The following is a 25,764-nucleotide window of genomic DNA, read 5'->3' as shown; positions in this document are numbered from 1 at the left end:
CGGGAGGCTGGTGTCTCCCGTACTTTTGTCCCATGGATCCCGACTTGCATGTAGGAAAAGATTTCCCACAGACATATCCCTTGATCCAACCTCGCCATCCGTACTCTCCGTTTCTTCTTTTTGAGGATTAAGGTCAAGGTTCCATGCACAATGGCATCATGTCTGGTTCCTGCAGACCCAGCTGGGTTCGCCACGCAGGTGTAGGCGCAGTAGGTATGCCCGGAGAATTCAGCGGCCCCATTTCCCAGCTGAATGTTCTGAAACCGGATGGACCGATGTAAGTCAGGGATCAGCAGCGTCTAGGACAAACCCTATTCCTTGCGGTGGCTTCGTGTTCAGCTGGCTCTGTGGGCTTGTAGGCAGTACTGTCCTTACGTGGATTCAGCCAGGGGTTCTATCGTTCTTCGAGCACTCTCTCCTTTCTTCTGACACGATATTCATTACGGTCGACTCTCACACCGTCTGACGAAGAAATAAAGATATTCCCCCCTGATTGGCGTTCATGGGCGCCAACGGGTGGCAACGACGATTAATGCAGCGCTAACGAGCGATGGTGCGACGGGTGGAGCAAGATTATTTTAATCAAATAGTCTCGCGTACAGTACGAATAATTAAGGAATAGGACAATAAGTTGTACAGATAAAATAAAGAACATACTGCGTAGATAGATAGGATCATGAAAGAATGTGGCGATACATCAACTTCAACGTCAACCACGTACGTGTAGACAACAACATGCACCATCTCCGACTTCACACCAATCGCACGGCCACGCCCAAATATGCAAAAGGCAAAATGTACAGCGTACACCGTAAAATGTTCTCCGCCGGCGTTTCAGATCGGCTCCATCAGCACTGCCAGGGTCCTGATTGACTGATCCCCGACCCTCGCGTCTCCCCCACCTCGACTGGTTGCATCGGCAATTCTTCACCCACTGATCTCTATAAAACCCCCCTGATGCCAATGCTGGGCATCAGGTTTTTTCCTTCTTCACGCTGGTGCGCTTCAATCCTTTCCGCCGTCACGGTTCGATCTTGTCAACAGGCCAGTTCCTGTTCTTTCATTCCTTTCTACTACTTTGCTAGTTGTGCCTGTGGCCGACTTCATTCTTTCGGATCTCCAGATCGTCTCGCCCATAGAACCTCGGGTGTTCCACAAAAGGTATTGTAATTGTCATCTTGTCTTGTCTCTCCCGCTCCCCATTGTGACGCTATTGTCAAGCTGTGATTTTCATTGAGACATCCTGTTCAGTTGTCAATGCATTGTTTGTTGTTGTCTCACCCCTGCCCTTGTGTTTCGGACATGTTCTATGTCCGGTATACAGACGTCTTCTTATACATCTCGATCTCAACTCCGTCGCTCTTCGTTTCCTCAACCCTCGCTAACCTCCGTAGACTTCTTGATCCTTCGTTTTGATTCGTCTGGTACGGTCAAAACAGCTACCATTCCTTCAAGCTCTCCTACCAAGAACCTCCACAATGTTCTCCAAGTCTGGTTTCGTGGCTGCTGCCATGATGGGCATCTCCGCCGTTGAGGCTCATCTGCGCATGCTGGAGCCCACCCCCTACAGCTTCGACTCTCTCAACAACTCGCCTCTCGCCGCCGATGGCAGTGACTTCCCCTGCAAGTTGCGCGCCAACGCTTTCGAAGATCCTGCCGAGATCACCACTGCCAGCATTGGCGAGATCATGCCCCTGAAGCTCCAGGGCAGCGCTGTCCACGGGGGCGGGTCCTGCCAGATCTCCCTCACCACCGACAAGCAGCCCAGCAAGCAGTCCGAATGGATGGTCATCAAATCCTTCGAGGGTAGCTGCCCCATCGCCGCCGAGGGCAACCTCTCCGGCGGTTCCACCATGACCGTCCCCTCCGACCTCAACTACACCATCCCCGCCGGCATCGAACCCGGCCAGTACACTCTCGCTTGGACCTGGTTCAACCGTGTCGGGAACCGCGAGATGTACATGAACTGCGCCCCCATCACCGTGACCAGCGGCTCGGCCTCTAAGCGCTCCACCGAGACCGTTGAGAAGCGCTCCTCCAGCTTCCCCCCCATGTTCGTCGCCAACGTCAACGGCTGTATCACCCAGGAGGGCGTCGACATCCGTTTCCCCCAGCCTGGTGACGATGTCCAGATCGGCACCGATTCTTATCTCGCTGAGGTTGGCTCAACCGCCTGCACTGGTACTCCCACCTTCGGCGGCGCCGGCGACTCTGGCTCTGGCTCTGGCAGCTCCGGCTCTGGTTCCAGCTCCTCGGCCCCGGAGCCCACTGCCAGCGTTGGCGTTTCCGTCTCCGTTTCCCTGACCGTGCCGACCCCCACCGCCGACCCGGAGCCCTCCATGTCCTCTGCTCCCGGCATCTTCGTTCCCACCAGCAGCGCCGAGCCCGCGCCTGCGCCCTCGGCCTCCGCTCCGGCTTCCTCCGGCTCCAGCGGCTCCAGCGGCTCTGGAATCGGCGCCCTGACCGGTGACTGCAGCCCTGAGGGCGAGTGGAACTGCATCGACGGCACGTCCTTCCAGCGCTGCGCCAACGGCCAGTGGAGCGAGTCCCAGCAGATGGCCGCCGGCACCAAGTGCAACCCCGGCAAGTCGCAGAACTTCGCCATTGAGTCGACGCTGCAGCCTCGCATGCTGAACAGCATGCGCCACACGCGTCGCGCTCACAACGGTCACGCTCACATCCACGCTTAGACTCGCTGGTCGAGTCGTGCGTTCCTTTCGTGGGTGGTGCGTTTCCGGCGTGCGTGAGACGTTTTATCTTCTTGTATGTACTTGAGAGAATGGATTCAAAATGTAGATTTCATTTTATTGGTGTGCTCCTAGTGTAACATGGTGTATGTACAGAAGTAGTGGACGCGGACTCGAAGTGTTCAGCGCTATAGATGCTCCCCTGCCCCCTCCACAGGATGCTTGTCTAGGCTCTCATACCATTGAATGAGCGACCCCAAAAGAAAAGCCCCAGAGCCCCAGAAGGTCGCCAGCGCGCTCTGATACCCGACCTCCGCACGACGAGCCGCCGGCCCCAACCCTCCACACAACGTGAACCCAACACCCCCGACAAGATTCCAGAACCCGACATGTCAGCCCAGGAGCCGGATAGCGGGGATATGCCATTTCGGCTGCGTTTCCAGCATAAACAACTGTCCGCTCCACACAAAGCAGGACCCGCCCACAATCTGCGGCACCCAATACACCCCATTTTCCACCCGCTGGACAAGCCGGTCCGCGATGCCCGGTAGACCGGTAAACCCGGCGATCCAGAAGACCGTAGCACCGACCAGCTGCACAGTCGACGCCCAGAACCCGAGCTCGTAGACGTAATGCGCGCGCAGCTCCGCCACTGTCGGGGGCCATCGGCCGCGGCGTCGCGAGACGTCTTTCCCGCGGTCCGACAGCGGCAGAAACGACCAGCGATCCGCATGCGGATGCACGCATGTGTCCAGGTCGGACTTGATGCGAACGAGCGCCCCAGCGTCCGGGGCTACAGCCCGGCCCGGCCCAGGCACCCTGTCTGGGCTTCGGTGACCGCCTCCAGGACCAGCAGCACGCTGCCTGGTTCGAAGACGGTGGCGCCGATGAAGGCCGCCACGCCGCCGCCGGTGCGCACCTCGCCGGGAAACTCTGTGCGCGGGTCTTCCCGCGGCAGCCAGACGAAGAACGCGTTGAGGACCCAGATGACTGAGCCGGCCGTGAAGATGATGGCTACCCAGAAGGAGATGTCCCAGTACGGGAAGGTGGTGAACATGCGGGAGAGGCCGTGGAGGATCGACGTCGGGTAGGCTGTTGGCCGTGGGTACTGCTTGTCCGGGGGTCGCCGGTGGATCTTGAGCGCATGTCGTCCCTTGCGGTTGTCACGGGAGCGCCAGATGCGTTCGATGTGGTCTGGCCCTGCGGGGAAGCGGAAATGTGCGCGGGTTGGGTTGCAGAAGGGCAATGGGCCAGAGGTAGAGGCGTGCTGGGGAGGCACGGGGTGGTCTTGTAGGGGTTTTCGACTGGCATGGAAGGTCTGTGACCGCGGCATTGCTTTGGTTGGATGAGTAGGGGAGGTGAGGTTGGGGATGGGTATGTTTGTGAGTGTCTCAGTGGATGTAGTACATTCATCAAAAGCTGCCAGTCCCGACTACCGCAGTCGTGAAGATATACGCCATTGTAGGGAAGTAGTGGAAGATGCAGGAGGGAAGAGAGTGTACAAGGTGGCAGAACCAGTATTTAGCCGCCGACATCACAAAAGGGGCTACCCAGTCCGTGCTGGAATTTCATACATGGAAGACAGGGAATGGTAAAGTACTATCAAGCAGTCATCGCTTTAGGGTCGCCTTGATCCTTCTGGTCCCACTTGAATAGGCTGGGGATAGTTAACTGGTGTCGCTCATAATCAAGTTCGGACGCACGTTAGACCCAGTGATCTCTTGAATCGCTTGTAGCCTCGCATCCCAGCCAGCTTCGAGTATACAGATTATGCTGAAGTAAGGATCATGTACACCAAGTTTTGTATTCCGACCAGCGGTTGACCGTATGCTCTTGAAGCATACCCACGCCTTCTGGGCCTTTATCTGTCTAGCCGCCTGAGTCTTCTTGTCCAGGGACGTAAGTTCCGTTGAAGAGTGGTACTTTTTCTCTTCAGTCGAACAGGAGAGGAACCTTCTACGCCAGTAAATTCGTTGGAGGGAGGGACCGAGTAGACACTTTCGGGAGTCAGGGCAACGTTGTCTGGGAGTGTTCTTCCAGTTGAGGAATCTGATCTGATCTTCTCTGCTGAATTTATCGGTAAACTCCGCTCTAAACACTGCCTTCATAATAGAGTAGGATTGATTGCTGTTGGGTCCACAGCGGATAAGCCAGTGAAAGGCAGCACACATCTTAAGCGCATGGAGAGGCTTCACTTGGGCGGTTGCGCGGGCTCTGAGACTTTAATAATCTGCGCAAATTCAACATAGCGATGGGCCTTGCTGACGGATACTAATCTCCCCGAATAGTTTTGAGTGAAAGTGTTCAGAGAAACAGAGATACGTTTAATGTTTGCTCATAGTCGAAGCCATCGCGATAATAAAGGTTCTTACGCGGGCTTAAGCATAGTTTGGAGATGAAGAGGAAAATATGGGTATAGAGGATGATGTGGGAGTCCAATTTTATCTGGAAGGAGCAGTATTCACTAGAAATACACGATAGAGTGATTAGGTTGATTGATGAATTCCCAGAAGACATGTAGTCGGCAGTGACGAAGTTGTATACTCTCACGTGATGTTAGTCAGCAACCGCCCACTTAGGGCATAGGGCTCCGCAAACCCACCACCACCCGCTGCGGGCCAACAAACTAAGCGAAAATTTCGACGGCACTTCCGCCAGAGACTTGATCTCCAACTTCGACCGACCGACACCGACCAACCTCATCGTCGACAACAATGGCGTCTCGTCCTACCGTCACTATCGCCACGGCTGAGGGCAAGGCCAGCGGGGCCACCCTCCCCCTGCCTGCCGTTTTCACTGCGCCCATCCGTTCTGATATCGTCCAGTATGTTCGACCGTCGTGCGAAAGAGACATCAAGGGGAGGACGTGTGATGGCTGACCGGTTGATTATAGGCAGGTGCACACCGGTATGGCCAAGAACAAGAGACAGCCTTATGCCGTGAGCGAGAAGGCTGGTGAACAGACCTCTGCTGAGTCCTGGGGTACCGGTATGTGCAATTCGGAATTGGCGCGCCAACCTTTCGAAGATCGCGCAATTGGATCGCTGATGGAAATCTCTGCCTACAGGTCGTGCTGTCGCTCGTATCCCCCGTGTCTCCGGTGGTGGTACTCACCGTGCTGGTCAGGCTGCCTTCGGTAACCAATGCCGCTCTGGTCGTATGTTCGCTCCCACCAAGGTCTGGCGCAAGTGGCACCAGAAGATCAACGTTGGTCAGAGGTACGGACGATTGGAACTCAATTGGGATCATATGAGATCCTCAAAGTGGCCGGAGAACTAACAATCACCTGCAGACGTTTCGCCACCGCCTCCGCCCTGGCTGCTTCTTCCGTCCCTGCCCTTCTCTTCGCCCGCGGTCACCGCGTCGCCAACGTCCCCGAGGTCCCTCTCGTCGTTGACTCCAAGACCTTCGAGGGTGCTGCCCTCACCAAGACCAAGGCCGCCATTGCCCTCCTCCAGGCTCTCGGTGCCGGCTCCGAGCTCACCAAGGTCCAGAAGTCCCGCAAGATGCGCGCCGGTAAGGGTAAGCTGAGAAACCGCCGCTTCCGCCAGCGCCGTGGTCCTCTGGTTGTCTACAACCCCGAGGTTGACGGCAAGGAGCTCGTCCGCGCTTTCCGCAACATCCCCGGTGTCGAGACCTCCTCCGTCTTCTCCCTCAACCTCCTCCAGCTCGCCCCTGGTGGTCACCTCGGTCGCTTCATCGTCTGGTCCTCCGCCGCTTTCCAGGCCCTTGACCAGGTCTACGGCAGCACCACCACCCCTGCCGCCCTCAAGAAGGACTACACCCTGCCCCAGAACCTCGTCGCCAACGCTGATCTGGCCCGTCTCATCAACTCTTCTGAAATCCAGTCCGCCCTCCGTGCTCCCAAGGGTGAGGCTCGCACCAAGCGCGGTGTTGTCCAGAAGAAGAACCCTCTCCGCAACAAGCAGGTTATGCTCCGTCTTAACCCCTACGCTGCTGCTTTCTCCAAGGAGAAGCTCGGCCAGAAGAGCCTTGACCAGGGCAAGCCTGAGGCTGCTTCCAAGGAGTTCCTCAACACTCTCTACGAGGCTTAAATTTGGGGCGATGACTTGGGTTGTTTGATATGAGTTTCCACTGATTAAAAAGGTAGCACAGCAAATGAATACGGTTTGCAATACCCGTGATGATAATCTACGAATTAGTAATGTTCCAAGTTGGAATTGTTTTCTACTCGTAGGCTCGTGTGTGTAGATTCTGCATCATTCCGAATACCATTTGGATATGATGTCTACTTCACGACAGGATCTTCCAATCATCAGATACGCCTAAAATAATACTCCCTGGTCATGTCAGGTTTTATTTCTGGATTATCTACTATAGGCATTCATCGCGAGGAGGCGCAACACGACGCCTGGTAAGCATGAGCTGTCATGCTCTAGCGTAATGTTAAGCATATTAAATCCAGACGCCACAGCTACAAATAGCTTTCATCAACCAGGATCTGGTGGTGAACCCGCTCCATAGGGGTCAGGCCAAATATATCTTCGCTAAATTATAGTTTCCACGGAGATTTACGCCTCAGTCTGTCGAACACGGTTAATATATATCGGCATGCTGACTGCAACCCTGCGCGGCAATCATCAGGCACCATGCAGTACGGCCCCAGAGGCAACCACCTTTCCAATTCAAGGAAAACCCCGAACTACGATCCATGAGAATTACATGCATAACTCCCATGTCGAGCGCCATCGCATCTATCCCTTCCCTTCCGTCCATTAACCCAACAAGGCCGCCCCCTCCGAAGACAGACTGGTAGGGGGCGAAGTGCACTTCGGAAGCGTAGGCCGAAACCCAACTTTACAAAAAACCCTGAAATGCAGCTAAGGCTTCTTGACGGCTCGAACTAGGATGGTACCGGCCACTTGGCAACACAAGCCCGGATAGATACATCACGGGGGTTGGCCGGGGGTGGGTGGTGGTGCGCCAACCCACACTTCGCCCGTCTCCTGTCGTCCGGACGAGCAGGGCCTCGTCTAAAACGGTGTTGGACGGTCCTCGAATGATGTGCAGACCAGCATCCCAGGATGACGGCTCCGAAGGATTAGTATCGTGAAACCAGTCGCCATGTTTAATCCTTCTCGCCTGCGCTGCATTTGCGCAGACGGGTTTAGTCTCGTTCTTTTGCTGCCCTTGTTCGTTGGCCCGGGTAAATTGGAGGTTTTGGTGGTTAGTTAATTTAATTTCTTGCGTACGTAATACTTTCGATGAGAGTTCGGCTTTCTATAATCTAGTGTCTTAGAACGGAACTGGAAAGGAGAGTGTGGGTAGTGAGTCCGACTGTATGCCGAGTACTACGGCGTACGTGCGAGTATGACAGCAGTTGCAGAGAGAGCCAACGTGCTCAGGACATTTGCCATATCCAGTAAATCGGCATTTGGGGTCTCCAACGGCAATAGAACCACCAAGGAACCCTAAGCTCCACGGGCTCAGATACCAACGCCAAGACTAGCGTACGTACCGGCGGACGAGATCAACAACGCGAACGTGGACACGGTCCACTTGGTTTCGGCGGTATCATATGAAGTTCACAGGCTTTGCTTTTTGGGAGGAATTTTGGTCATGTTCTGTGATGTTGTCTGCGTTGTAGTTGAGTCCGGTTGAAGGGAGATCAATCCAACAATGCTCCTGGATACACCCTGGAAAGCTACCGGGGTTCCTAGAATGGATGCTGGGACACGGCATAGTTAGCGAGGTAGACGTTACGACGGAATAACTGTTCGGCCCCTTCCGCCAACGTCGAGAAGATGATCGTCCGGATCCCAGTTCTTGGACCTCTAACAAGCGGAAATTATCATCTCCCGTCCGCATCAACCCCGATCCCTACTGTCAAACTCAAACCATTCGGTTAGAGAGGGGCTTTAACTGAGAGAGGCACTGGGTCGAACTCTGATTGATAGGCGCAGGGGGATGCTTTACCAGAGCAGGCTAGGGGTTTACGATAAACCTTGAGCGCTTTTGGTAAAGCTCAGGTACAGACTTATCGTCCGTCTTTCATTGATATTCAGAGGAATGTCCATGAGCCGAGGTGGTCCTTCCGTCCGTCTCGAGCCGTCGGAAACAGATGACGACGGACCGGTAGCTGGATTTGCCAATCCTCTACTTAATCTTACATACATAATGCTTGCCGCTACGATCTAATGTACAGAGTGTCCTTTTGGATTGCACCCATGTGGCAGGTATCAGCTCCACGACTTACCGAGGCATCTTCGTCTTCTGTGGGCCGCATACACCCAGCCTGGACTCCGCTGAATACCTTCTTGAGGCCAGCAATACTCCACCATGGCCTGGCACAATGGTTTGGCGCTTATAAGCTTTGGGACTATGAATGGATCGAGCCCGATACCCCTGGATGTAACTTCCGGAGCTGAGTTCGATATCCCCCTCAATCCGTCCGTCACTCGTGTGAGTTGCGCAATGATCTGCAGTCATGGTCGCATCGCAGATTTCATCCGTGTGCTAGTTGGAAGTCTGTGCAAGGATGATCCCTCTCGATGGAAGGTCGGCTAGCTTAGCGAGTAACTAAGGTGCATCTTCCCGTCGCCATGCCTGTCCGTCCGGAGTATGCATGATGTGCGGTAGACAAAGCACGCTGGCATCGCATCCTCGTCGAGGCCGCCTCGAGGGATCCGCCAGTATATATTATGTTTCAGACTGGCTGGCGCTAATTCATCCTATCGGAATCCAAACCAGAATGGGGCGGATTGGGATTATCGCGACCAGTCCTAGCCCGCCGGAATAGTACCCCGTCCGTCCTCCTAGGAGCACCCATCTGAGTACGGACGTCGCTCCGGAGGTAGATACCGAAACTCGGTAGTGGTGAGATTTGCCTCCTTTCTGACAGTCAAGATGCATGCTAGACTAGGATCATCTCAAGACATTTGGCGTTTGAGGCTGATTGATGGTTCGTACCGCGACGTGGGTTATAACGATAGGCGTGGATGCTGTATCAGACATACGCCTACCTAGGTACCTCCCTCCTGCCAACTCGACGTTTCTAGCACTGGTGGGACGGACCTACCTAGGGATCTGAGGTGCTGTGTACAGATGAGCAGGTCCTGGGAATCGACGATATGCGGGCGTTCTAAATCTCGGCATATGTTCGGGAAAATAAGGATCTAAATTGATCGCGCCAATGATGGGGCCGCGGATGTTTTTCCTTTCTTTCTTTCTTTTCTTTCCTTTTTTTTCACCGTTGCACTTTTTCTGTGCTTTTAGGCGGACCAGATTATGGCTCGGCATATGCGATCGTAGTATTTTGAGGCTTTCTGTGTGAGATCTGATCGTACGATTCCACATGGACCTGTTTCTAGGGAGGGTGAAGACCCATGGGTCCATCAACTCTGAGGTAACAGCGGATCCGATTAGCAAAACCGTAACAGGATATTATTTTATTCTGTTCCCTTTATTTTCTTTTATTATAATTATTTTATCAATAAAATCCCCCAACGGATATCCCGAGCATGGACGGTCTTGTAGATCAGATCGCCACACTTGAGGCAGTCGGACTGTAATGACTGGCGACGCCGGGCATCGTCCGGTACCCGCACCGTTACGAGGAGGATCATCCACACACACGCACACGAGCAGGAAATATTGCAAACGAAACCAAAATAAAATAGTAGGCCAAACCCACTTGGACCCTCTCTACGCCGACGCGCAGTCCACTTGGTGCCGAGACCCCGCGAATAACAAGCCAGCGATCCTGGATAGATTGAGGAGCCTGTGAAGCTCAGGATTTTACCTAGGCATGAACATTTCCCACCCTTTTGATTCGATTCTTATGCTCTGGAACCGGATCACAGATAGCCAGAGTGGACACGCCGGACAACACAGCCGTCCAGGAATTTGTCCGAGTCGTCCCTGCGTGGAGTGCAGAATCGGCCGAAGGAAGAATTCTGGATTGGGCTGCACACGCAGTCAGTGTGTCCCTAAGGGGGCGTAGGCTTGTGATTGGGCGAAAGAGGATTCGACGATACATCTCTTGCATTCAGCGGCGTTTTCTTTTTCGGATTTTCGCTTTCTGACTTAGGTTGGACCAGGTTGGTCATCGTTATCAAACTACTGCCATCGTCAACCAGACCATCCCCGACACCGTCGTCCTGCCCCCTTGGACCGGGGTTTCTCCTTAGAGATGTGTCCATTATTACGCATACTCTCCCACCAGGGTGACTGTCGGTAATTCCTCGTTTGGTCCTCTGAAACCGTCGAATCACGAGGACTATCTTCCCTGTCCTTCATGCACACTGTCTGGATTGAGGGGACATACTGCTTGAAGCCGTAACCCCATGTGATCTCCCAGGAAATGAAAGGAGGTTGATTGAGAATCCCTCGTGCATCGAAACAAGGTTATTTTTCAACTGCCGTCCCGAGGATATCCTTCTCCCCTATCCATGTTTCAAAGATTATGGAGAGGAGCAGCATCAGCCTAGGCGAACATCCTTGCGGGACATGCATTGGAAGAGAAAGATAAAACCTTACTTAATTGAAGAGCATAATTATAAAGTCCAAAAAAAAAAGTTTCAAGATTCATCATCTGCAGAGGGGGAAAAAAGGCTCAGTTCGGCTTTGGGTGGAGAGATCCACCCGAACTAGAGGATAACGTCTCCATCCTACTCATCTATCTCATGGCATGATTTGGGACGGACGATTAAGTTGGCTTGCCCTAGAGATGGGTGATGGTCACCCACGGAACGTGACTGTGCTCCTGATTGAGGCGGACTTGTTCCTTTTGTATCTCTGTTCGAATGATATTTGTATGGATTTGTTCCCTATTGGAGTCGATGATCTGAACCATAGTGCCAACATTGTAGATCCGATGACCTTCTAGACCGTTAGGAGCACTGACACTGTGGCGTTCTCGGTCATCGTGAGATCCTGAGGGCTCCATACCGTCCTATCTCGGTATCCATGGGTCAGTGTTGCGGGTTGACAACCGTTAGTCCGCCGGTGGCGGACTCGAGAACCAGAGGAGTCGCACTAGCTGGGTTTCTCAGACACGAATAATGAAGGAATGAACCCTTTCCGTATGATCATCCTCAGGATTGTTTAGTACGATTGGATTTAATTCCCATCCCGACATGGGGCTGACCAAGGAGTTGAACTGCTAGCCTCTCGGATGATAATAATTATTATTCTCAGTAATGATCCTCTATAGAACTGATTTCATTATTTTTATTATTATTATTATTTCATTTTTATTTTCGTCCACCGATTCTAGCTAATCTTTTTCTCCATCAGCCATGTCTTGGACCTTTTTTAATTATTCCATCACTGCTCGGATCTTCAGAATCACTCGATAGACCCCCTCTTTCTGGTCCTCCTCTCGCTCAGCTTTGCTTCTTCTCCTTCTACATCACCCTCTACTTTGCCGATTCTCCCATCTGCCGGGGTCATCTCTCGCTCCCTTCCCCGACTCCTTCAATACCCTACCGTGCTATCCTCTCCTTTACCCGCCTAGCCTGGGCTTCTTTCTTCCTCGCATTCTCCACTTCTCCCTACAGGGATCTTGGGACAAGTGCACATCCTCAGCTTCCAGGACACCTGGCCGGCAAAAATACCTTTCTATCCAGCTAGCAAATCAATCTTTCTCGTCCATTAACTTCGTCGGTTCAGGCTTTAACCCCGAACGCTACCCTTCCCAGGGTTTATTGCTTCTCGTTAACGACAACCCTCTTCCAAACCAGGATTAAGCCACTAGGTACGTATGAACGGTCCCGAGGGCTCCATGCTGTGTCTTGCCCAACAGGCGTATCAAAAAAAAATCCTTCTTTGTCCTGCGGGAAAATAAATGAGAAAAGGGCCAAAAAGCAGAGCCGAAACAGGACTACCAAAAACGAACAAAGAAAAGAGCCTACTTGGTTTATTGTCCTACCTGGACACGGAGTCCATCTGCTGTCGACAAACGGCCTGTTCCTTTCGTGCGTGATGATTTTTGTCTTGATTTGATCCATTTTTTTCTTTTCTTCAATTTTTTTTTTAAAAAAAAAAAGAAAAACAAACCTCCCCAGTCATATTTCCACCGTTTTCTGACCTTACCCCAATCTGCAGTCGCACAACACTATCGCTACTGCTCCCTTGTCCAGAAGATTCACTCCCTCGTTCGTTCTGGGTCTGGGCATGATCCCGGTGGAAACGACGGAGCTGTCATCTTTCACTATCCCCATTCAGTCGTTGTTGGATCCGCGGGACGATCAACTGGGATCTTGCAGTTCCCCTGGGATGGAGAGCTCGTTCCGAAAAGGGAGAGTTTCAGGCTCGTTTGCACCATGACTGTGGCCTTTTAGACCCATCCGCTGCCTTCCCGTTGCATGTTACTTGCAGTCAGTAAGTGCATGGGAGTATCGCAAGTCAGCCGGCGTGGCGCATCTCGGTATTCTCAACACAGACAGCCGGTCATCATTGTTGTGTGAAGAGACCTACCCGTCTAAGACTAAGCGATATTTATACACCGTTTGGATTTTCTCGTTTGGGACATCGACCCTAGACCCTATTGTCCTGTGAGCGCCTCAGTGGCTGAGAGCTGTTGTGGACAGCCGGAGATCCGCAGTATCAGTCCATCCTCTCGTTCGTTACTACCTACCTATATACCATAACTTTCTCATTTTACCGACCTTCGAAGGTGCGTGCTTGAATACAGTGTCAGTTGGTCTCTATCAAATACTGAACCTGTCTTCTTTCAGACAGACCTAACAATATTGTTCTTCGTCCATTGGATCTTTTGTGGCCGACTTCTGGATTCTTGCAACCTCCGGTTATGCTACAGGCCATAGGGCGATAGTCATCCTGGCACATTCAAATTCCCCCAATCTTCACCAGCACCACCCAGCCATGTCGAACTACTACGTGGGACCTTTCGGGCGTATGTTACCTATGGGCAGCGGCACCTCCGAGCGAGATCCTGATCATTCAACTAACTTATCAGTCACTGGATCTCATCCGTACCAGCTCCCACCGCCTCGCACTGCTCCATCTCTCCAATTTGGCTCGGACCCATTTCTACACCAGCGGACTCCGGGAGAAAAGAATGGCTCCGGAAGTGCTATATCCAGCTCGAAGGTTGCTGGTTCTCAGCAGACCAATGAACAGCTTCCCTCTGTTAGCCAGTTACTGACCCCGGGGGCCGTTGATAGTCGACCCTCGTCCCCGTACCCTCCTACAGCCTTTGGCATTTACCTCGCCCCAAATGGAACAAAGGACTCTCCACAGCCTTCAATCTACAACGATTCCGGTACCCCTCCAAGTATCCGACGGAATGGAGTCCACGATATCTCCCGAATGCCCTCGGATCTCGGGTCCCAGGCAGGATCTCTACCCCCTCTCTCTCAGATATCCTCACTCGGAATCCTACGGGAAAGTCAGCTCAACCACACAAGTCAAGCTACATTTCCGGCTCAACCACTGCAGTACGGCTCGAATGCAAATTATGGTTTCGGGCCCCGGGAGAGAGAGCCGGAGGATGATTCCCAAATGGAGAACGCGGACGGAGAGCCAACGTCTAATAAAAATAAGCAGGCCAAGGTCCGTCCACACGTCGTGGACGAGAGGTATATAGAAGGCGAGGGCTTGTGCTATATCTATGCTGATGGATCTCACTGCCCTAAAGTGATCGACGGCGTTCCCGTTAACGCCAACTGGGGAATCACCAAGGCTGGCAAACCACGAAAGAGACTAGCACAAGCATGTCTGACCTGCAGAGAAAAGAAGATCAAATGCCATCCAAATCTTCCCAAGTGCGACCAATGTCAGAAGTCCGGACGAGAGTGTCGGTTTGAGAGCGCGTGAGTGTTGAGGTGCTCTTGAGCTTGTCAACGTTGCAATACTAACGGCTCATTAGACCTAGAGGCCATCGGGCAATGAAGGCTTCCCATACGGCCAGTCGAACCGATCGGCGAGATAGCCTCTCTTCCGGGAGCTATAACTTTTCCGTTTCATCTAACTCACTGTACGCGATGCCACGGGCATCAGAGAGCTCGACGTCTCTTCCTGGAACTAATTCCCAATCGCCTATCTCGGATGGCTCCGTGCTTACTCCTTCAGCCATGGATAGCGCCCAGGAGAGCCTTGGAGAGCCCGACTATCCGTACAAGCCTCGAACGCAGAGTTTTGGTCGAGCATCCCTCGGGACCGACGACTTGTCTAGACGTCTTGGAACCCATGTTTCTCCCGACTATAGCGAGATCTTGATGGAGATTAAAGATCCGGATCCCCAAGACCCCCTGGCCTGCGATTGGAGTAAGAATCCTTACGAGACCGACCCAGAGCTTGCTGTGCATTATGTTGAAAGCTATTTCTCGTACGTGAACGATCGATTATATTACCTATTCCCCAGACGACCATTTCTTCTCTGGCTGAAGTCATGCGACAAAAAGAAGTCACTTGACGATAACATGCTTCTCTATTCGATGATGGCCATGGGCACCATATTTTCCGACCGACCGGATCGGTTCAAGGCCTTGAAGAGGTATTCTCGTACCGCGAGGTATGCCGTGGAACATAGCCAACATAACCTGACTTTACAGCTCGCTCAGAGCCGGATTATTTTGAGTCTTTGGTATTATGCCATTGGCGCTCATGTGAAGTCGTGGGATGCTGTGGGAGCCGCTGTGCGGACGGTGAGCGGGCTGCGCTACAACGTTGAATCGGGAGGAGTTATTGTGGGCCAGACACAGGAATGTGAATACGGATTACATCCGCAGGCACTAATTGAATGTCGACGGCGGACTTTTTGGATTGCGTTCTTGTTGGATGTAAGTATACCGCCGTGGAGCTTCACTCGATATTATCGCGCTGACTAGGTACTCCAGCGGCTCTCCTGCTTCTACACCCCATCCTCGACGTTCATATCTTCGCAATCCGCTTATCTCCGCCTGCCTTGCCGGGAAGAAGTCTACGAATCCCAGGAATACACTACCGTCCCATACTTCCAAAGCTTTCTGAACCAGCTTCCCCTCTCGCCGGACGACGAATACTCTGGCATCAGTGCCATGGCAACCCTGATAGATATTATGTCTCTCTGGGGTGATGTGTCGGATCATGTCTTCCGACTTTCTCTGATCCCGGCGGAGGCGTATAGCCGGGTGTTCGAGGAGTTCCACTCCACCATTATCCGAAGATCAGATGAGTGGACCGCTAAACTGCCTGATCACCTGGCCTTCACTGGGGTGAACATGGGGCGTAGCATCCGCGCAAAGAAAGCCGATGCCTTCATTTCGATTCATATGTTGCTCCACGCAACGCTTATGAAGCTGAACCGCCATGCGCGGTATCAGAACTTGCCCGACGGTATGGTTGACCGGTACATCCACACCACTCGCAGCCATGCTGTGGAAGTCTTACGCATCTGCTTTGCTTTGTTCAACTACACAAAGGAATACGAGTCTTCACGGATGGTGTTGGATACTCCGCACCCGAAGGGCATCATTTTGAACCCGTTCATGGGCTACGTTATCCTGTCCGCTGTGGATGTGCTCAGCGCTGGCGGACTGATGGTCGAGATCTCCGAGTGCATTAACCTCATCCAAGGAGGACTCACCGCCGTTCGGGAGCTCAGTCGCTTCTGGGACGGATCGATCCCATTGGTGTCACTCATTGAAAACCGACTGCAGGCTATGACAGAGTGTCTCCATCGTCCCCTCGAGACGGAGGGCAAGATTGCCTTCCTTGCGAACGGGCCATCTTTGGATAGTCAGGTCCGCACCCGCGTCCAGCAACAGGATCTCTCTGGGAAAGAGGACCTGATGTATGAAGGCTTGCCGCGCGAGCGATTTTTCCGTGCGTTGGATGTGGGAAGCGTTCCGTTTTCCGATGAGCTTGTGCTCTGGATCAGCGAGTCCAGCTGACTCTTTTATCTCTCCTTTTTTTTTTTTTTTTTGCTCTTCCTTTCTTGTTTGTATTTGGTGACATGAGTAATGTACAAACAGATGTGGCGATTGTCGTTGTCGAGTATACCCGGTGGTTTGTTTTATGCTTTCTATCTATACGTTGTGGTGATTTGAGGTTTGTTTGGCGAGCAATGCTTGGTTACGACTTATGGACAGGGACGATGCATGGCAGGCTAATTGACTGTACTATATTTGCTCTATACTTGCTCCCATGTCGAAGGTACACTGAAATATTGAAGCGGTTCGCAGGGTCTATCTGTAGCATGTTGTGGTTTTGCTCGGTATAGTTCTCGATCGTAGGCGAGTACCCAAAACGGACTAGCGGCAGACCCCGTGCCGACGTCATAAAAAAGAGGAAAAGCAAAGCGAACCGCCGAAAGTGGCCGCAACATCAACAACCTCCCTTCTCTTCACCGGAAACAATGGCTTGACAACCCGCCCGCTTCCCATCGTCTTCGAGTGAGCTAGTCAGAGTCAAGTCAGTCAGCTCGGCTATCCCTTCCTGACCCCGACCAACGTTCGCCGCGGCCGCCGGAGCAGGGGACGACGATAGAAACGCCCACCATGAGCACGCCAACGGACCACGACCGCTACCCTTCCGAGGGATATAATACTCCGACGCAGGATGCCCCACCCGACGATGCAGACTACTCCCTGGTGATGGACTATCCCGACGAGGCCGACTTCTACGCCCTCCTGGGCCTGTCGCGGAACCCGCCGCCGACAGACGCGGAGATTCGGTCCGCATACCGAACGCTGACCCTCAGCTTCCACCCTGACAAACAGCCCGCCGAGTGGCAGGAGGCGGCGGCGCTGCAGTTTGCCCGCATCCGCGATGCCTACGAGACGCTTATCGACCCGAAGAAACGGACCGTATATGACCTGTTGGGCGCCGAGGGCGTGCGCCAGGAATGGGGTACCGGCGGCGTCATGGGGAGAGGTGGCGAGGCCGAGCGCCAGCAGCTGGGTGTGCGCGCCCAGACTCCCGAGGAGTTTCGGAAGTGGTTCCTGGAGAGTATGAAGAGGCGGGAACGCAGGGCCGTGAATAGTTTGGTTCAGAGTCGAGTGCGTCTCCCTCCCTTTCCCTTCTTTCTGTTCGTTCTGGGGTGTTGTTTCGTAGTATGAGGTGGGCGTGGGTGGTCTGACTGCGTGCAGGGCTTTTTGACGGTCGGTATCAATGCGTCGTCGTTGATCTCGTACGATGCCGAGGAAGGAGAAACGCATCTGCATATCCCATCGCCGTCGCCGTCGAGCTATCGTGTGGGGTACTCGTTCAAGGCTCCCGTGCCAACTCTGAAGAAGCTATTGGGTGAGAATGAGGAGGATGAACAAGAGGAGCAAGATGAGAAGGCGTCCGCGACTGGTGGGTCGGCCGAGAAGCAGAAGAGCGACATGGAGGAGGAAGAGATGCAGATGACGATCACGGCCAGTGTGGGAGGACCGTTGAAGCGCGTGAGACAGAAGGCCACGATAACACATCTGGACGGCAGGACGGAAGAGCGAAAACTGCCGTTGCCGCCGATACTCGTCTCAGAACAGATGGCGCTGGGCGCCGGGGTGACGAAAATCTTTGGAGATGTCTCGAGCAAGAAGGGAATCTTCACCTGGCGGCCGTTCTCCTTCCTCAGCTATACGGGGGTTTCTGTGAACGCCGGGATCTTGCCTGCCCCGTCGCTGCGGGCCAACGTAGCGAAAGCTGTCACACTTGTCCCTGGAACGAAACCGTTCAGTGTCAATCTCAGCACGACTTTCAACCGATCGCCCAACCAATGCCCCCCGTCGATTGGGCTCCAATTGACGAAGCAGATTGGAGAACGAAAACATGCGGTTTGCAACTGGTCCAGTGGAACTCTCACTTGGCCCGATGCCTTGCAGGAGTTCTTCAACCCGTTGTTTCCTACGGGAATTGATATCGATTCGGCATTGTCAGCTCCCACGGAGATGAGCCAGTTCTCTTTTGCCATCATGTCCACCCCCAGTTCGACGAAAAACACCGCGTCGATGGACGATGAGGACGACGACGAGGAAGGGGAAATGGACGAGGAGGAAGAAGAGGACCTCGAATATAAAAGGGTCCGCTCCCAGCAGCGCGCCGAGAATAAGGCTGCGGAAGCCTGGCAGGTCGGCATGGCCGCATCTCCCCAAGGCAGCGCGTTGTCTTTTATGTACGCCCGTAATATCTTCTCGGGTACCGCCGCGAGCGATCCGGCGCGATCTGAATGGAGCGCTGAAGGTCATTATCCTCTGCCACCCGCGAATGAACCGCGTTCGGTTCGACTCGAGGTACGCGGTACCCTCAGTCTTGATATGTCCCTTGGATGGGCTATTGAGGGTACTCGTCAGGTGGGTGAATTCACGCGGATGGGCGTTGGTGTAGGAGTTGAAGGTGCCCGTGGTATTGTCATGACGGTTTCTTGGAACCGCCTGGGCCAGAGAATCAGACTGCCCATTGCAGTCTGTCCCATCGATGCGGTCAATGCGGATTCCGCCGCGTTGGCCATTCTCTTCCCGTGGGTCGCGTACTGCGCTCTTGAGTTCGGCTTCATCCGTCCGCGCGAGCGGAAGAACCGTCGGCGGGTCGTTGCTCGACGTCAAAAGGAGCTGAAGAAGCTGGTTCCGAAGAAGAGAGCGGAGAGCGAGCAAGCAATCGAACTGATGCGAGATCAGGTGCAACGGCGACAGGCGAGGGAGGAGAAACAGGGTGGATTGGTCATTGTTAAAGCAGAATACGTTCCTCAGCCTCCGAAGAAGAACAGGAAGAAGACGAGCAGCAGGATGGATGGATATGAGCCTGCCGACGTTACTATCCCGGTGGCTGCATTGGTGGATCGGGGCCAGTTGGTGATCCCCCCGAATACAGCCAAGGTTTGTTTTCACATTCCCGTCGCATTGTATCTCCTTTGGCTAATTGATCTCAGTTCCATATCATTGGGTTCCATGACCCAGCTCCTCTTCTGCCGAAGACGCTGAGAATCTGGTATCGATATCATGGCAAGGAGCATTTTGTGGAAGCTCACGATGCGGAGGGCATCGCCTGTCCGATGCGCTCTCATCTTGTGGGCTGAAAAGAGCTCGCTATGGATTATGTGTTATATTCTTTTTTAGCCATTTGGATGTTCCTTTTTGTCCACTTTCCTTTTCGTTCTGCATTGCGCTCACCACTCATCTCTTGAAATATCCCGCTACATATTTACGGGACTACATAATCATGTATTCTTATAGATCGACCTTCCGGCCAATAGAAGTCTATTCTATCTGATCGCGGCATCAGCCATTCTTGAGTAGCGGAAGTGTCACAATGGTATCATAATAAGAGAGAACACCTCTCTATTTCAACGAAGAAGGAAATCGTTATCGAAAATCACCTCTTCCCATAACATTTGTGAGTCAGCTTTCGCTCTCCTTCAGCCTCATCCCCGCATAGGCATCAGCGCTAAAAGCTCGGTTAGCTTGAAGAACCTATCGCAGCACAGCCTCTTTAACCCGTAGTGACACCCACCCTCCATGCCTGAGTCACCGACCTGAGGAGTTCTGTTAGCCTGTCGGAGGCTCAATATATAAATAGACAGCATCGCTAGACGCCATCAGGCGTTTCCAATTACCGGGTGTTCGAGAGCTCTCAAAAATGGCCTCCAATCCCATGAAGCTTGGCCCGTGGTTCGGTCCAGCAGAGGCTGCAGAATACTTTCGTTCTCTCGTCCTAGAAGTCTCTGAAAAACAGGCTCATGAGACCAACACTATCTTATTAAATCATGTGCATAATGGGGCGATCAGCCCGAAGATTTTCGCCATATGGCTTTTCCGTGCCCATCCTCAATTTCCCAGTATACTTCGGTGCGCCCTGCTGGATGAATCTTCCGCTGGTGTGCGTCATGCCGGGATTAATGCTTTGAAATGTGCCATGAAAAGGGATCACTGGAGGGAAAAGGGCTGGGATGCGGTTGGAGGTACGACGGGTTTGAAGGAAATCTTTGAGCGGCTTAGCGTCCAAGAATTGAATTATCTGGCCAGGGCAATCGGATCGTGTTCAAGTGTCAGGGATGCATCCAGATCGCAGGCGGTGGATGAGCTGCTTGAGCTCTTGATTCCAAATTTTTTCGAACTGCGATCCGGACCGGGGAGTCCCAGAAGCTCACGGCAGCTCTTAAGGGTTGATGATTTGATACCCATGTTCAGAATGGCCAGCCACACCGTTTTGATCAAATTATTCTCGAAAGATAATTTTCACGTCCCCAATGGGCTGCTTTCTCTATTGCTTGAGTCTCACATGGCACTCTTAAGAGCAGTCGCCGTTGGCTCTATCCCTGCCGACCGTCAGCTCCGGAGGCGTTTGCTTGATGGGCATCTCTCTAAATTGCTTGAATCTCCTGAACCCTACGAATCCAAGAACTTTGCGGGGAGTCGTACTAATCCAGCGGCGTTGGGATTCACTGTGGACCTTATCACCAATAGCAGAGGGTCCTCGGCGGAAAACTTCAAGGTACTTCGGAGTACCTTAAATAGTTGCATTGAAACCGCTATCAAACAGTCCCGGCGTCGGAAGGTCCCTTTTGATGTTATCCTCACATTCCTCGAGCGTGTCTTACCAAATGTCTCGGATTCAGAGGATACTTTCTATAAATGGAGGCCTGTCCTGAGCCCCTTGGTACAGCTCTGGTCTATCGCAGCTTGCCCAAAGGCTTCTATAGAGTCATCTTCTCGTGTACGCTCTCAACGTCACCGGTATGAAACGGATCCTGCCAGACCGCGCGAGGCCCATAAGGAGCGATTAGAAACGCTCTTGCGAAATATCCTAAAGACCATGACAAAGCAAGACCTGAGCATTTGCCTCGCAAGGCTGGTGTCTCCAGTCGTCGCCGAAGCAAAACTGCCCTTGCTTAAGATAATAACCAAGAATCTGCGTGGTACTGAGATAGACCTGGAGCAACCAGTTCCTTCAGACAATGAAGAGCAGCTGTTGCCGTGGAGTGCATCGTTTCTCATGTCTCTCCCCGCACAGGATGCGAGGTGGTTATTTGAGCGCGCAGCACAACTAACGCCAACGGAAAGCTTGATCACCAATATCGAAACCGAGTGGTTGCCGACCGGAGAAGATCGTACTTCATTCAATGAGCGCCTTTTCCAAGTGCACCTGGAGTCTACGAATAACCAGACACACCGGAAAGATTCAGTCACACGAACTTGTCAGTCGATTTTTTCCAATGTTCTTATGTCATAGTCACTCGTACTAATTGTGTTCCATGCAGTCATCGGTGACCTTAGACTAAAGGCAGAGAAAGCACGCGATACCGCCGATAGGCTACAATGGGCAAAGCTTGCAGTCGAAGTCGCATTGATTGGCAAAAATCTGCTAATTCTGAAGGATGCGATTGAATGGACAAATCGATTTTTGCGGGATCCAGTAAGCATATCCTTTTGTCATTTTTATTTAGTATCTATTTGCTGACTGGATATGATCTCGTTATAGTTCGTGAGACCAAGCCTCGCCAAAAGGCTCTACGAAGCGGATGTTGCAGCTGTATTATCTTGCGCTTCACCGTCAAACCTAAGCCGTTTCTTATCCCTGAAGGATCTCATGGCCGATATAGGTGTTGCAGATGCTGTGATCTTTGATCTTCTCAAAACTGCTCTCTTGGCCCAGCAAGAACCTTGGTATAAGGATAATCAAGACCTTGGAATTCGTGTTCTGCTCCGGCGCGTTGTATCTCACCGAATCGATTCGGTGAAAACCTTGTGCCATCGACACCTTGGGAATGAGAAGGAAATAGTGGAAGTGTTATTCGATAAGCTGGTGCCAGTATTATTGGAATACGATAGGGTGGGTATTACTGAAGGGTACGAATCTCTTGGTTGGGGGGGGCTATGCGGCCCGCTTCATGGTCTCCCAAGCCCACGGAATCCCAGTCATGAGATCCTGAGAGTTTTGGACTTGCTAGCACAGCAACGAGACCATCTTTTTGCTAAGCAGCGTCTTATATGGAATCCCCACACTGCGTCTTTTCCCCAGGGGCTACCTCGGGGTCTGCCTGTCCAGTATCTGTTTCCTTCTACGGAATGGACGATAGCAGTGGCAAATACTAAAGAAATTGGCAACTTCATCGCAAGGAGGGTGAGGGAAGTTGTCTTCTGTGATGCTGGGACGAGCCTTCAGAAAATCGATCAAGAAGATTGCCGAATAGGGCCGTTCGTGGACGATCTGAAATTCGCAATCAGGATCTATGTAGGGCACGGAACAGCAGAAGAACAAAGTGCCAACATATTGGAAATATGGCACCACTACTCAGAGAAGATTCCATCCGCCGCGGGACATTTGGAGAGCTTCAAGGAGTACTTATATTCCTTTGCGCAAGAACGAGGCTTGCATAAGACTGCGAGAGCCATTGACCCACCCCAGTTACCGTCGGTGGACATCTTCAGAAATATGTCGCACAGTTCGTTGAGCTTGGAATGGGATCCTCGAACACAATCTCCACAAAGCCCACCACCTTCCAATTGGGAAGAGAGCCTGTTGCAACACCGCTTCTTTGCCCTCCAGCACAATGGAACTCTCGAAGCTACAATCCAGGCGTACTCTCGTCCATGCCCGTGGAGGTCGACGGCAAAGTCCAACGCATTTCATATATGGCGGCCCAATGGCGGTACTCGGAGACTCTCGTATCAACACAAAGAAGCACTCATCGCCTCCGCGCTCTTATTCCTCAATAGTCTTACCCGCAATGCAGGACGCCTTTTATCTGGACCCTTCCCGGAAGAGACAAGCGTCTTGCGCTATCCACCGGTTCACCTGGACTATGATTTTCTATCCTCTATTGACGACCAGAAGGAAGCAGCCAATGCAGCCATTTCGGCACTGGGCGGGCTGATGGATATGGTTCCACCAAATCTTCTACATGAGCTCTCGCTCTCCCTGATGGAAACTCTTTCCGAACTTGAAAGTACTTCTCCCAAATACTCGATAATCCAGAGATGTGCTTTCGAAACAATGGGTCTTCTGCGATGTTCTGACACGCCAGAGCTGGCTGCGAATCTGGGGTTGAAAGCGCTGGAGTTATTCCCCAACGCATCTTCATGGCATCGAAAGGCATTCCCTTCGTCATTAGCGGCATCTGTCAGTCGTGATGCTGCGGAACGTATCATGCAAGAATTCACGACCTATATCTTCGGGAAGCTTCGGAAGCGTACAAAACCCAAATCCGCGGAGCCTCTGTCAGAAGAGGACGGGAAGGAGGATAAAGTAGGCATCAAGCTAACCACAGTGAAGATGCTGGGTACTATGCTGGCGGAAAACAAATTCGGCGTGTCTCCCTCATTCGCAGTCGGTGCATTGAAACAGCTGTTCAACGCTTGCAATCATATCGACGTGCGCGTGACGGTTTGCAATGGCTTACTCAGTATTGTCGGAGAGTACGACGACGCTGATGAAGCCTACGAAGTCTTGACCTCTTTCGCCTCTTTTGCGTCTGCCCCTAGCGAAACCAGTGGTTCAGGTCCTTGGCTGGAATCAGAGCAGGCGGAGCTACCAGATGTTGACTCTCAACGACCCTTGCTGCATTTATTCGTTAAGACGGCCCGTGGCAAACTACCGGCGAAGTATCGGGAGCAGTATGTTAACAAGACGCTCCTACCTCTCGTTGAAGAATCCACGAGGCAACACAATATTTGGATGCGCCGGTTTCTCTCTCGGATTGAGCTTACCCCTGACGAGTTGTCGGTCACAAATTTTGGTCCATTCTCAACAAGCCTGATACAAACGATGCTCGAGACCTGGCTTGAATTCCTACCTCGGGAATACCTCCTCAGACACAGGTCCTGGGCTCTAGCTTATCTGGACTGTTTTAAGCTCCAGAATATCAACGACAAGTTAACCGCGCAGGATCGATCATGGCGATCATCCAATGCTGGAAGGCACTGGGTGAGTTATTTTGACAGCCACAAAAACAATAGCGTGTCTGTTCAAACATTGCTCTGGAAATTAGGATGCGGGATGAAATCCGAAGTCGACGGAGGTATATCGGATGAAATTATTGCGGATGAAATCGCCAAACGCGCAGCTATTGTCGTCCGAAACCCATTCAGACATTCGGGCTACTACTTTGAAGTATCTTTGCGGCCTATTACAGATATCCTTTCGCGTCTACAGAACGCTGAGCAACCCGGGACGAAGCAAGGAGCCAAAGTCTTGCATCTCGCGGAACGAGTGTTGGCAGACATCGATAGCCTCCGAACTGAAGAATGGAGCAACGATCCCCATCGCAACCCACCGGTTCTCCCAACTAGGTTCCAACTTCAGACATTGCTGCTGCCTTACCCAAACCTGAATAAAGCCTCTCCTTCCCGCCACAAGGAATTTATTTCCCGAGTAGTGGCTTTGATGGAAGGAATTGCTAATTCTCCTGCCTGTATCGCCGAGACAAACATTCTTCGAGATGTGATGTATCGGGTAGAAAGACAGGACGCGCACCAATGTGCCCTTGAACTTGGTCAGGGGTATAACTCTAGTGAAAATGCTCTCGCACAGTACGTAAGAGTATGGGCCGCGCAGATTCTGCTACAGAGACGGGTAAAGCCAAAGAGCAAAGATGATACGGAGGTCGAGGAAATGGTATCTGGATGGAAACGCAGTCCAAATGAGTGGGTACGATCCGTCGGGTGGTCTACTCGTCCACAGGTGCGATGATGCTAGCATAGGAAGACCGCTTATTGCAGATAATTATGTCCTATACATATTTTCTTTCCAGGACTCCTCTGTCTATTGAATGGTATGTAGGCAAAGCAGTAGAGATTTGCTGGCCTAAAGCTCTGCCAATTGACCAAGTATGACTTTCAAGAAGTGAGAGGCGGAAGGCAAAAGGGTGACTGCTTGTTTTTCAGGCAAAAATCTCAAAAAGGCCAAACGTGAGAATCGAACTCACAACGACACGAGACAGCATCGATTCGCGGAGCGAATCTAATAATCGTGCGCTCTGCCAATTGAGCTAGTTCGGCTCTATCTTACAGGGCAGTGCTGGCAACCGATCTATATGCACGGAAGTTGGTTGGTTGGCGGGACTGGGTGAGTAAGCACAAAAAGATCACATGATCCTAACTAACGTAATCAACCACCGAACCGCGGATACCACCGAACCGCGGATTTTCACCGCGGCCACCACTATTTGAAGCTATTTAACCACCAACTC

The 25,764-nt window shown here is 52.3% G+C and overlaps 9 protein-coding genes and 1 non-coding gene across 10 annotated transcripts; 6 read left to right on the top strand and 4 right to left on the bottom strand.

Moving 5' to 3' along the window:
• Positions 1-873: 873 nt before the first annotated feature.
• Positions 874-1,415, top strand: BDV59DRAFT_188220 (uncharacterized protein). The gene has a single exon (XM_073691378.1). The coding sequence runs from the start codon at positions 958-960 to the stop codon at positions 1,168-1,170; it is 213 nt and encodes a 70-aa protein (XP_073543350.1). The 5' UTR covers positions 874-957; the 3' UTR covers positions 1,171-1,415.
• BDV59DRAFT_188219 (lytic polysaccharide monooxygenase AA11 family protein) lies at positions 874-3,055 on the top strand. The gene is made up of 2 exons (XM_073691377.1): positions 874-1,161; positions 1,395-3,055. The coding sequence occupies exon 2, from the start codon at positions 1,479-1,481 to the stop codon at positions 2,688-2,690; it is 1,212 nt and encodes a 403-aa protein (XP_073543349.1). The 5' UTR covers positions 874-1,161; positions 1,395-1,478; the 3' UTR covers positions 2,691-3,055.
• A 24-nt stretch (positions 3,056-3,079) lies between these two features.
• On the bottom strand, positions 3,080-4,020 carry BDV59DRAFT_205954 (uncharacterized protein; the record flags this gene model as incomplete). The annotated part of the gene is made up of 2 exons (XM_073694726.1): positions 3,080-3,448; positions 3,526-4,020. The coding sequence occupies 2 exons, from the start codon at positions 4,018-4,020 to the stop codon at positions 3,080-3,082; spliced, it is 864 nt and encodes a 287-aa protein (XP_073543348.1).
• Positions 4,021-4,318: 298 nt separating this feature from the next.
• On the bottom strand, positions 4,319-5,283 carry BDV59DRAFT_136963 (uncharacterized protein). Its single transcript, XM_073687082.1, has one exon. The coding sequence runs from the start codon at positions 4,856-4,858 to the stop codon at positions 4,355-4,357; it is 504 nt and encodes a 167-aa protein (XP_073543347.1). The 5' UTR covers positions 4,859-5,283; the 3' UTR covers positions 4,319-4,354.
• A 118-nt stretch (positions 5,284-5,401) lies between these two features.
• On the top strand, positions 5,402-6,742 carry BDV59DRAFT_205953 (60S ribosomal protein uL4; the record flags this gene model as incomplete). Its single annotated transcript, XM_073694725.1, has 4 exons — positions 5,402-5,511; positions 5,581-5,675; positions 5,755-5,905; positions 5,980-6,742. The coding sequence occupies 4 exons, from the start codon at positions 5,402-5,404 to the stop codon at positions 6,740-6,742; spliced, it is 1,119 nt and encodes a 372-aa protein (XP_073543346.1).
• A 3,366-nt stretch (positions 6,743-10,108) lies between these two features.
• On the bottom strand, positions 10,109-11,427 carry BDV59DRAFT_188210 (uncharacterized protein). Its single transcript, XM_073691376.1, has one exon. It carries the CDS (start codon positions 10,693-10,695, stop codon positions 10,450-10,452), a length of 246 nt encoding a protein of 81 aa, XP_073543345.1. The 5' UTR covers positions 10,696-11,427; the 3' UTR covers positions 10,109-10,449.
• Positions 11,428-13,535: 2,108 nt separating this feature from the next.
• Positions 13,536-16,637, top strand: BDV59DRAFT_211010 (Zn(II)2Cys6 transcription factor; the record flags this gene model as incomplete). Its single annotated transcript, XM_073695708.1, has 4 exons — positions 13,536-13,566; positions 13,630-14,485; positions 14,542-15,454; positions 15,512-16,637. 4 exons carry the CDS (start codon positions 13,536-13,538, stop codon positions 16,544-16,546), a joined length of 2,835 nt encoding a protein of 944 aa, XP_073543344.1. The 3' UTR covers positions 16,547-16,637.
• Positions 16,638-16,977: 340 nt separating this feature from the next.
• On the top strand, positions 16,978-19,961 carry BDV59DRAFT_188200 (J domain-containing protein). Its single transcript, XM_073691375.1, has 4 exons — positions 16,978-17,066; positions 17,129-17,653; positions 17,744-19,453; positions 19,507-19,961. The coding sequence occupies exons 2-4, from the start codon at positions 17,153-17,155 to the stop codon at positions 19,651-19,653; spliced, it is 2,358 nt and encodes a 785-aa protein (XP_073543343.1). The 5' UTR covers positions 16,978-17,066; positions 17,129-17,152; the 3' UTR covers positions 19,654-19,961.
• Positions 19,962-20,096: 135 nt separating this feature from the next.
• BDV59DRAFT_188198 (uncharacterized protein) lies at positions 20,097-25,379 on the top strand. Its single transcript, XM_073691374.1, has 3 exons — positions 20,097-21,771; positions 21,835-21,989; positions 22,056-25,379. The coding sequence occupies exons 1-3, from the start codon at positions 20,214-20,216 to the stop codon at positions 25,263-25,265; spliced, it is 4,923 nt and encodes a 1,640-aa protein (XP_073543342.1). The 5' UTR covers positions 20,097-20,213; the 3' UTR covers positions 25,266-25,379.
• A 96-nt stretch (positions 25,380-25,475) lies between these two features.
• BDV59DRAFT_t145 lies at positions 25,476-25,573 on the bottom strand. The gene has a single exon. It is a non-coding gene; the product is annotated as a tRNA-Asn (tRNA).
• Between the last annotated feature and the right edge of the window lie 191 nt (positions 25,574-25,764).

The sequence above is a fragment of the Aspergillus ambiguus genome (assembly GCF_047715705.1).
Source record: "Aspergillus ambiguus strain CBS 117.58 unplaced genomic scaffold BDV59scaffold_53, whole genome shotgun sequence".
Taxonomy (NCBI): domain Eukaryota; kingdom Fungi; phylum Ascomycota; class Eurotiomycetes; order Eurotiales; family Aspergillaceae; genus Aspergillus; species Aspergillus ambiguus.
This window is presented reverse-complemented; position numbering and strand designations above follow the sequence as displayed.